General features: G+C 40.6%; 1 protein-coding gene across 2 annotated transcripts; it reads left to right on the top strand.

Annotated features, from left to right (window-relative positions):
- The first annotated feature begins 337 nt into the window (after window positions 1-337).
- On the top strand, window positions 338-9073 carry LOC139671207 (carboxymethylenebutenolidase homolog). 2 transcript variants are annotated; one of them, XM_071553684.1, is made up of 7 exons: window positions 339-544; window positions 1970-2137; window positions 3947-4160; window positions 4816-4923; window positions 6496-6638; window positions 7029-7120; window positions 8676-9073. In XM_071553684.1, the coding sequence occupies exons 3-7, from the start codon at window positions 3955-3957 to the stop codon at window positions 8853-8855; spliced, it is 729 nt and encodes a 242-aa protein (XP_071409785.1). In that variant the 5' UTR covers window positions 339-544; window positions 1970-2137; window positions 3947-3954; the 3' UTR covers window positions 8856-9073. The 2 variants fall into 2 exon arrangements, with proteins under 2 accessions (XP_071409787.1, XP_071409785.1); XM_071553686.1 differs by lacking the exon at window positions 1970-2137 and having other exon boundaries at window positions 338-544.
- The last annotated feature ends 2193 nt before the right edge of the window (window positions 9074-11266 follow it).

Below are 11266 nucleotides of genomic sequence, written 5' to 3'. Positions count from 1 at the left end.
TATGCTGCAAGTTTGCCAGGACAGATTCATCTTAATTTGCCTCAAATTCCATTAAAAACATTTATTATCAACAATAAAATTACATGAATATTCCTCAAGAAAATGCATCAGCAAATGCATCACTTCTGCTAAATGCCTCAGTTATAAATACTGAGGTCTTTGCAGTGTGTGATATAGCTGCATCACACACATCATAATGTAGTACAGTGTTTGGGTGCGTCTTTCTTATTAAACTCCTTAAATAATCGTTAAATAAAAGGCAGAGTAAAGGCAACTGATGTGAAGCCTGTTGCATCCTGCCTCTCTGCATGATCTGTCTCCACCCCTTCCGTTCGGGATGACTCTTGTGCTAAGCCTCTCCTCCTCACTTCCCAATCCCAAAGTCTGCAGAAGAGTTGAAGAGCACTTGGAAACTGGATGGGCAGCACCAGGAGCAAAACTGTCAGCAGAGCTGGTGTTCTTCTTTTTGTGTTTAGAGAAATCTGGCTGGTGTGTCACTGAGCAGCAGAAGCAAGCTGGGCTAAAACAGGATCCTGCACTCCAGGTATGTGATGGCAAACTGGTCCATACAGACTGAGCTGGCAGGAGAAAAGGATAACTACTTTTACCCATGCTGCAAGGGAAAATCTGAAATTGCTGAATTAGATATAGCTCTTTGAAAAGGCATGCAACATTCAGCAAAAGCCACTCCTTTAGAGAGACCATTACTTTGACTTTAGTAAAAAAATTGCACAAAGACAAGTATCAAGGGGCAGATAAGGTGAAGATAGAGGCTGTCAACTTTGGGAAATACTGGATTTCATACTGAGTCCTTGCTACAAGCTGCAGCATAGCAATAGTTCTGAGGACACTGGTAATTTATGTTCATCAGTAGCAGGTAAATATTAAAGGACCATAATAATTGTTTTTCCCGTCATGGTAATGAATTTCCATTCATTTCCTTGTTTGGTCCATTGATCACTTAGTGTTGAAATGAAATACTGCTGTAGTTTAAAATGTTATCGCTCAACACGGGAAAAGGGCAGAGATGTCACATCTTGGCATCAGTAGTCCAAGGTCCTGCCAAACAGCATGGCACTATGAGATCACGTGCTCATACTCACTTTCTGAGAAGTGGAGGTTATACTGAGAAATATCTTTGCCCCTGTTTAACCTGATTATTTTAAAAGAAATTTTTAACCTCACTTTCCAAGTAGGGATTTGGTTTTTCCCATTGAAAAATCAGACTCATCAGAATTTAACCGGGTGATTTGTTGCTCCTTAGAACTGTAGTAGTGTGTGTCTGTCCTATCACCCACAGGAGCCCACATTTGCCTTGTGTAAATAACTCCCCTCAGTTTTTATGTTACTTGCATGAAAGCTAAATGGTATCAAGACACCCAAGGAAGAACAGGACTAGTTGTGAGAAGGAGAGGTTATAAGAAGACTTTCTCTTAAGGAGCAGTAGGATGACATTAGAATCATCAATAGCTGTGTATTTTCCTTGTTAACAGCAGTCAGTTTCCCCCTTGTTCCCACCAAGCCCTGCATCTACTCTGTGTCTGAGCTCAGTGATGAGGAGTGGGGCATAAAGGCAAGATGCTGCCTGCTTGGAACCACGCCATGGGGAAAGCAGGAAAAGGAAAAGTGTAGTGGCTGCAACTGACGGGAAGAGGGAATGAGGTGAGATAGGATAGATAGGAAATATCCTGGCTTGTGCTTTGCCACACCACATTGCGTGGGACAAAGCAGGCGGGAGCAAATACAGCTTCTGACTGAACAGGATCCCATCAAACTTGTAAGCAGTTCAGGTGTGGCTATTTACTAACGTTCTCCGCAGCAGCCTGGTGTCTGGAGGGGAGCCAGCTGGCTGAGCCTCAGTCAACACAGGCCAAAGAAATGGTTTCTGGGGAGCAACTAATAGATAGGGAGCAGGCTATTTCATAACTATTGCATAGATTAATGTCTCCTAAACACTGTTTCCTTGAAGGGGATACCACAGGTTGTGCCCTGCTGAACAAAAGACCTCAGTGGAATAAGACTGTGGCTGCCATCTCAGAAGCCAGTAGTGTTATCTGTCTTTGGGAGTGCCTGTGGTTTCTCCAGGCAGCCTCTTGCCCTTCAACAAGCTCATTCATCTCAAGTCATAAAAAAAGAGGTAGGAAACACTTTTGCATAAACTTGCGTTCTCTCTCGACTATTTTCAGGCATTTCAAGCATTATGGCAGGCTTAAACTAGGAGATACTCTCCCATGTGTGCTCCAACTTCCCCTTTCATATGATGCCAAACAATGGAGGTTTCAGTCCTGAAGATCAGGCTCCTTCATACTTTCTAGCACCAACCCTGACATTCAGATGTTGAGAAAGGTGGGAGAGCAATTAACACATGTAATCAGTTTTCAGTTATCAGCACAGGGGATTACTCAGATGAGAGATGATCGACATCATGTCTGTGTCAGAAGCAGCTTGATTCTGGCAGGAAAGCCACATCTGCCCAATTCCTGTATCTCTATACCACACTATCAGCCAGGAGTTATGGTTGCAATCCAGTCTACTTGCTCAAACTCAGTTCTGGCTCTGCCAGATCTGGTCATGGCAGCCCCGGTGTGGGAAGAGATGGGGAAGAACAGTATACATTGGGGAGGCTGATGATCTTGGATATGAAGCAGTCTAAATGAATATGAAATTTGAATGCTGTTATTGAGCCTGTGTGAATCATGCAAACTGGGAAGTGCTGTATAAGGTGTAAGCAAGCAGTGAGTCTCTGTGGCATCAGCTCTCTGTTCTTCGGTCTGTCTGCACTGTGGTTCCAAATGTGTCCGTAGTGCCCCCGAAAAATTTCCCTTTACTCTTTGAAGTCTAGCCCTCTGCTGCTGTAGTTAATGTGCAGCTGAGGAAGGCATACATTTTACCAGAATTTGCTGCACTTCCATGAAGACTAGATAGTTTTATGAAGTACATGTTACAACCCAAAATAATACAATAGACTGATGCAGAAATGATGAAGCAGAGACAGTCATAATGTATAAGCATGTGTGCTGCATCCCCAAGGACAGTTTCAAAGTCAGTACATGACTAGGAAATGCTCCTATTAACATGCCCCTGCAGAGCTAATTGGACATCTTGTATAGATGCATTGTAACGCCACTTTTAATTACAGGATCCCAATCTACTTTTTGCACGAAGTCCATTCCAAGCTCCTGACACAGAGAGTCAGAACAGCTTTTGACTTTAATCTGTCTAGCACATCTACTGGCTCATTGTCCATAATTGGTACTTTTGGAGAAGGAACAAAACCAAATACTCTCACATATTCTGAATGAGGTTTGCATTAATACTTGTTTTCTTGCAATCCCTTTCAAGGGCATAGAGGCCTGACACATTGGAATATAGCTCACAAATCCATATTGCAGTTCTTCATTAACTGTGGCCAAGAATCCGCTCCCAGAACAGCTGTGATGTTGCTACAGAAAGCACAGATTAGCTAGCAGGCACCAGCACTGAAAGAAGCACTGAACACTATACTTTAATGGAGCTGACTTGAGTGCTGTGAGCCATACAAATAATTCCGAGAAACAAGCATGAACTCCCCATGATGGCCCCATGCCTTGCAAGAGACATATCTGAAGCCATACTGCATCACACTAGTGCTGACAGAGCCACATGGCAGCAGAACAAAAGTGACATGAATATCAAGACCTAGATGTGCAGGTTGCTTCTGATTTTATAACTTTGCTTTCGGTATTTCTCTTCATTCTCAGCTTAATAACACATAATGGACTAAGAGCCATTGTGCACTGGAACAGTATTTTTGCTTTTTTCTACTTTCTCCTTTCAGACAAGGATTCCAAGGTTATTTACAGAACTTATTGAACTACTTTCTGCAGATTGTGTTTGCCTTTACTTATCCTTAATAATTTGTGTTAGCAAATGATTTTCACTTTCTTGCTGTCTTTTTTCTTTTCAGGTTTTCAAATGGCTGATCCTTTTCTATATAATACTGGAGACAGGTCTCACTATGGGTGCCTTGGACATGAAGTACAAATTGAGCACCTGAAGGCATATGTTTGTAGACCAACTTTTTCCACGGACAAAGCTGTGATTGTTGTTCATGATGTATTTGGATGGCGATTCCCAGATATTAGATACATAGTCGATTTGATTGCAGGCCATGGATATATGTAAGCAACTTTCTTTCCTATCTTCCTCTTAAAATGCATTAATAGATCACCAGGCCCAAAGCTAGGCATGTTTCCCATACACATAGGGCAACCATGCCATTTCAGTCTGAGTGAATTAAAAAGGAGAGGGACAAAACATTTCCATGAAGCCACCAAAGCTACTAAAACTCACCCATTAAAAATGGGTACCTGAGCACAAAGACACAGGGAGTTATGAAGTGCCAGTGTTTGTGTTTATACAGCAGTGTGGGTGATAAAAAGATAAACATTGGTATCTATTTTAAGTTGTGTAAGCTTTTCAGAACCAAACCTTTTGAATATTTGCTTCATCTTTCAATAGCAAAGAGGTATATATGTTTTTATATAGAATTAGGGGGGCTGCTAAATTCCTTTACTTTTGTATTTAGTGTGTCTAAGGAAACAATGAGCATTTATTTATGGTTTGTTGTGTTTTGTTTTTGGTTTTTGGGTTTTTTCCAACAAAGACATATACTTTTAGATCTGCTGATTGCCATAATAGTACAAATAAAACATGATTTAGATAATAACTATGTAGAAGTGTACCCCAGAGTAGAAGACATTAGAAGACATTTAGAGATACACAGATTCTTCCCAACTGGATATGAAAATTGACTTAATTCTATGTCTCACACAGAACTATCTGCCCAGACTTCTTCAAGGGGACAGAACCCTGGAAATCTACTGATCACTGGGCTGACTTTCGTGACTGGATGAAACATCATGATCCTACAAAAGTAGACAAGTAAGATGCATGTTTGTACTTGAAATTTAAAAACCATCCAGCAAAAAAGAGGAATTGGTATGAAATCTTAGAAGTGGCACCTCCCAGCAGGGCAAGTTGGCTGCACAAACACAGTTGCTCTTTCTGGGTGATTCTTCTGTGGCTCTGGGCATTGTCTTGGCTGGGATTTGAAAAGGATCATCTGTTCTACCCATCACTTTGCTTATTGTCCTCATCTTGTTTTGCTAAACCCTTTTCTAACTATGTTATATTGGCCCTACAGGCTCACAGTGTTTCACAAGGTGTGAAATACCCAGCACTCTCGCCCACAAGTGCTGATTCTGCCCCCAGTTCCTCAAGATAAGGAGGAAAATTCTTCTATACTTGCTCATGTTATGTGCCAGCTGTCACTTGCCCATCATAGTGAGGCAATGACACCCTATTACTCAGCTACCACCTTGGAAGCCACAAGTATTCTGACCCTTTCAAGGTGTCCCAGCAGTTACAGCCTAACTTCAGCATCTCTCAGCAATGTTTTTGACCATATAGTTGCAGAAACTGTGACAGACTTTTTTTTAAAAGACAAATGACTACCAACTGTAAAAAAATCCTTCTCCAAAAGAGTGAGCAGATATGTGGGCACTGTCTTAAACAATTGAGATCACAGGACACACCTGTGCTGTCTCTTGAGGGTTCACTTTTGAGGGTGCCCTCCAGTTTAGGCTGTTGCTCTTTCAGAGAACATAGAATGCATGACTTTCTTAGGACAAAATTTCCTCTTCATGTCACTCTCATACTATTTTTTAGGTCAGCCTAACCAAACCAATATGTGATGACCATAATATACTTAATGCTTTAAAATATAGTTATTAGTTTATGCAGTCTGCATTTAAACTTAATGTAAAACTCTGCAGATAATGAAGAAGATTAAACTATTGAGACCTAAGAAGCCAGAAATTAGAAAAAATTGACTTGCCCTTGCCTGCATTGAGAAAATTTTCATATTTTTGTATTATACCTCATGCAAAACTTGATTTTTTAAAACATTATAGCTACTGACAATGTAATTTTGAGTAATTGCTGCTATAGTATAACATTCTTGCATGGGGGCTTGGTAGGATATTTTAGTATTGACTCATGCAACAGGAATTACATACTCAAGATAAATCTTTATCTAAATAGGTGGACTCTGTAGAGATAGTACAGTGGAGCTTATCTATTCCTACAGTCCATAATGCAAGATGTTGTTCTACTTGCAGATATGTCTTGTCTTTAATTGTCCTGTCCTAGACAAAGTGGTTCAATTAAAAATTTGCTAATTTTGAAAACAAAGGAGCAGGTGACATTTCAGGTAAGCATTTAAGTACTTACACCTGTGCTTCCCTAAACTAGGACTAGAGATGTCAACTCTCAGTTCATAATAGAAGCCAGTGCTCTAGGCTGAAATGTGCTTTTTAAACTAATCACTGAATTAAATAAATGGAGGTGCAGAAACAGAAAAAAAATCATGTATCTCTTGTAATTTGCTTCTTAAATTGTCAAATATTGCTTCTGCAATAGATTCCTTAGTTTGCTTTTGTTTATATGTCTTAGGGAAGCTGATGTTGTCTTGAAGTATCTAAAGGAACAATGCGGTGCAAAGAAGATTGGTATCGCTGGGTTTTCCTGGGGTGGAATGGCAGTACATCACTTGATGCTGAAAAATCCTCAATTAACCGCTGGGGTGTCCCTTTATGGTAGTGTAGAACACACGAAAACTTACTTGGATTCACATGGCTATGCATAGTTTGTAACTGTAGTTATTGCTTTGTAACAATTTTTGTAAATGCTCAACTCAAAGGTGAGTTGCAGATATTAATTATGGTTATTTCAGCAATATGCTATAGTGATATAAAAATTTTAATATTGTAAACAAAAAATATTGCTTCTTTTTCCATAACAATTTCCTTATTTTAGTGCTTGGAAAGCAGGGGAATATATTTTCTAAATGTTTTTTCTCTATTCAAAGATAAACTGTCCTGATCTAAGCAATGTACCTAATGAGTAAACTTAATAGAAATTAATTTGCCATTTCATATTGCAAGAATGTTAACCTCACTAACAGACTGTTTCTCAAAACGTCTTAGGAATAATTAGAGACTCTGAAGAAAGATACAATTTACTAAATCCCACATTTTTCATTTTTGGTGAGAAAGACCACACCATTTCTTTGGATCAGGTAAGCTGTTGTATTGGAAATACTTCTTTTCACATATTCATTTATCCCACATAGAAATCCTTTTAAGAAACCATTTCCAGAGATAAGAAATTAAGATAGTCTGGATTGTTTTGTTTAAATTTCAACTTCCCCTAAGTCATTCTTGGACTATTCACAATTTCTTTTTTGAGGTGAAAATACAGTAAAGACCACTCATCAGTCTCTGAGTGCCTTGATAAACAGAGTGTAAAACAGGGGGATCCAACTGGTATGAGCCAAGCACCTCAAAATCTTGGATACTATTGCTGAAGATGAGAAATCAGATAGTTAAACCACTCAACTGGATAAAAAAAGAAAGTAATTTCAGCTTAGAAACTGAATTTTCTCATGATGGGGACCAATGCCCAATTGCTTTAGGTACAAGGGGACAAAATGAACTGTGTGAGAAGAGTGGGCGTGGGTTTTAACTGAGACAATAACAACTTGTATACACTGATGTGACTCCTGGCTCCCATCTATGTTCTGATATAACCCCTACTGTAAGCATATCTGAGAAGCTGGATAAATTTATGTGTAGGAAACTACTGCCCTCTTCTGTGCGTAAATTCTTTTTCTTCAGTGACAAGGGTAACACACCTCCTCTAGCATAGCTTGGTTTTTAGGGGTACAGTCGGACTGGAAAACTCACAGTGTGCTCTGGGAATGCAGAAGCCAATCAATATTTACTTCTAACTATGTTATTCAGCACGTTAATCTGTACCTCATATGTGTTTTCTCTGCACAGGAATACAAATCCTTCACTCCATGTGACCGTTTTATGGTGAAGGTTTTCTTTTTCCCAGGGGCACAATTTTCACAAATGCATTTTTTCTGTCATGTGTTACACATTGAAACCATATTTTTTTCTCCTAAAGTCTTCCCTCTAGGCAGACTGTGTAAAAAAATTCCTACATTAAAAAAAAAGAAATCCCGAAATACATAGTTTTCTTCACTGAACAAAAAGGGCTCTGTGTGGGGGAAAAAAAAGAATGTGAAATAAATTACAGTACTCTGTAATCTCCATAATGGGTAGTATTAAGATTGTGGGGCAAAATAAGAGTCCATTCTCCTATTTTCTAACTTTTTAATGGAAATAAGCACAAAAATATGTCTGCAGATGTATATGGGTACATAAACATGTGATTAGTACTGCATGTAAGGTTGTGTGTACTTACTTTTTTGTTTTACAGTAAACTAAAAGAACTCCAAAACTCTGCATTTTTTAAACTCTGTTATTAAGCCTATCAAAATGTTTTAGGCTGATGGTCACAAAGGTTTATGTTCTCTCTCAAGATCAGAGCTTGCAGTATAGGTTACAAGCCTAAGAATCTGAATAGAAACACACCCAGTCCTTTACGACAATGAGATTTACCAAATCACCTTTGCTGAAACTGTTTAGCTTCTTAAGCTCACCCATACCTAAAAAAAAAAAAAAGGTGTCAGTCTTACAAAAAAAAGACAGTTCTTTTCTATGAGAAACAGCAAGTTTTGCAAACTTAAAAAAACCCCTTATAATGTAGAATGCTTTCTTTTACAGATCTTCTTATTGGAGGAGAAGTTGAAGCAGTATTGTAAAGTTCCATATAAAATTAAAGTTTATCCTGGACAAGTTCATGGTTTTGCACAACTGAAGCCAGAAGATATGAAACCTGATGATAAACCATATATTGAAGAAGCTAGAAAAGATATGATTGACTGGATCAAAATGTTTGTTTGACAATAGCAGAAAGGATCACTAGGCTGCAAGATCAGTGACTGATTCAATTTGAGAGAAGAGTCCAGGAAAAAAATATCTCATTTTCAAAGTTATCACAAACTAAAATAGGAACATTTTAATTTATAGTTTTAAATTATTTTTTACAATATTTACAAGAAGATTGTGAAACCAAAGTTGGACTAAAGGATGATTAGGCATTAAAAACTCATTTGAATTTATCTTGCTTTCTATTTGCTTAATTATTTTGCATTATGACCTTGACAGTAATGATACTGTTTATCCATTTGTCTTTGATAGTGAGCATGACTTCATCATGACTTGACTTGAGTAATTTCCGGCTTTGTCTCAGTATGATGATTGGTGGTCATAGGTGTTAATATGCGAGCACCCCGGTTTTGCATATAGGCATTTTCTTTATTATCTACAAAGCATTTGTCTCAGGTATACTGCTGTTCTGGGCAGAATTTCCCACGTGTGAAACAAACACTTGGCTGTGTTAAGGAGTTAGAAAGGAGTGATGTGGTTGGATGGCACCTTCTAGGGCAATATTAAGAAGGGTACTTTGAGCATTTCTTCATCAACATCAAGGAAAAACGTAATTAGTCCCTGATCCTGATGAGAGCCTTTCAATTCAGCATATTCTATGCCATATTCTATTCTATGAACACTCTAGAAACAGCGGATTTGTAGTCCTGGTTCAAACTGTGATGATCAGGCGCAGGGCTGACAAACAGGTACCCCCACTCAGTCCTGATTATACTGTTTGCTTCACATTATATCCCTTGTTCCTCTCTCAAGTTCTTCCCCTTTATCACTCTCACATCCTTCAACTACATAATGTATAAACAAAAATAAGCATCTCCATTTACTCTTATTACACTGGCTTTAGTTTTGTTGACCTGCTGTCTGTTTTTAAAAATACCTTCCTGGATGTGCTTTGCAACTCTAGACCAGATTTCAAGGGGCACTGGGGGTGAGATGCAGAAGTGCTACCGACTCACCGCCACCACCCTTCTCCCCTGCCGCCCTCGTCTCTCCCGTAGGAGGCGGGGGCCGCACTCCCAGCGCCCGGCGTGTCCCGGGAGCGTGGGCTGCTCCTCGCCCAGCGGGAGAGGGCACCTGCGGGTGGGCACCGGCTGCTGCTGAGAGCCCTTGCCACCCCGGATGTCGACAACAGCGGGGTCTGGCTTGACGAGAAAGGTGCTGGGAAGCAGGAGTGGGGTGAAGCCGGGGACTAGGTGCGGCCAGACTGGAGGGCTGCCCCTGCCTTCCACGCTGTTGGTGGAGAGGGTCGTGTCAGGGATGCAGAGGATGGCGAGGAGGCAGCAGGCGTTGGGGCAGGTGTGGAGCTCTGAGAAAGGCACCATGTTTCACAACCAAGCTCTAGAGTAAACCTGCCCAGAGAAGTGACAGCATCTCCCTCTTTGGAGAGTTTCAAAACGCTTTAGGATGAGTGAAGCTTTGAGTGGTGTGATCTCGTTCTGACTCATAGCAGGAGATTGGACAAGGTGAGTTCCAGTAGCTTCAACCTCAGACATCCTCTAATCCCCCAAATTGCACACTGACATGACCAGGTGCTTTCTGGTCAAGTCTCTGTTAGCCCATATCCTCAAATGACCATATCAGGTCACTAGCTGTATCTTGTGCGGCCAAATATCCAAGTCCCAGTCCCACAACATTCCCACATAAGCGAAGGAGAGCTCCAGGCCCTTGGCACCACTCCCGTGCCTACGTGATCTCAGAAAAATTCTCCAGGTATCATGGGTTTGTGAAAGCAGCACCATACATGATGTCATTTTTGTAGGAGACGAGGGGTAAGCATGATGAAACTTTTGTAATCACGAAAACAGGAATTTGAGGGAGCTGTGAAGGCAGTTGCTGCTGTAGCTTGTCCTGCAGTGAAAAATCCCAGTTGCGTTATTGATTTAAAAACCTGTTTGAAGTGGGCTAGAAACACACACTGCATGTGCAACAGCTTTTCCTGTCTGTTTTCCCAACTACTACACAGCTTCTTAAAAATCAGTGTTCAGGGGGGAACCTCTGTAGTGAAGCTAATGAGCCAGGTGTTGTAGGTGTGGGATAGCATGTGTGGGATGCAGCTGCAGGTTGTGTAAACAACTTTTATAGAAGAGATGTGAAAGCATGCCTGTACTGTTCTCCAAATGCACCAAGCCCTTGGTCATCAGGGCTGTCACAGTGTGTCTCCAGGCTTTCTGCACATCCAGGCTCTCCTGCTGCTCTTAGCATGTGGCTGTGTGTGCCATGGCTTCTGGGGCCCCTGATAAATTGTTCCTAGGCTTGCTTGGTTGATGGTGGTGGCTGCCCTGACATCATCTCGGTTCACTACTCTCTGTCCTCACTTCCCCTCTTCAGTGTGCAGGTAAGGAATTTGCAAGAAGTGCATAAAACTT

The sequence above is a fragment of the Pithys albifrons genome, chromosome 4 (assembly GCF_047495875.1).
Source record: "Pithys albifrons albifrons isolate INPA30051 chromosome 4, PitAlb_v1, whole genome shotgun sequence".
Lineage (NCBI taxonomy): Eukaryota > Metazoa > Chordata > Aves > Passeriformes > Thamnophilidae > Pithys > Pithys albifrons.
This window is presented reverse-complemented; position numbering and strand designations above follow the sequence as displayed.

What these genes read in the sequence shown, in the direction of transcription:
- LOC139671207 (XM_071553686.1), top strand. Translation starts at nt 3,955, where the DNA reads ATGGCTGATCCTTTTCTATATAATACTGGAGACAGGTCTCACTATGGG. An exon ending in GATCCTACAAAAGTAGACAA is followed by an intron (nt 4,924 to 6,495) that starts GTAAGATGCATG and finishes TATATGTCTTAG; the next exon opens with GGAAGCTGATGTTGTCTTGA. An exon ending in ACACCATTTCTTTGGATCAG is followed by an intron (nt 7,121 to 8,675) that starts GTAAGCTGTTGT and finishes TTTCTTTTACAG; the next exon opens with ATCTTCTTATTGGAGGAGAA.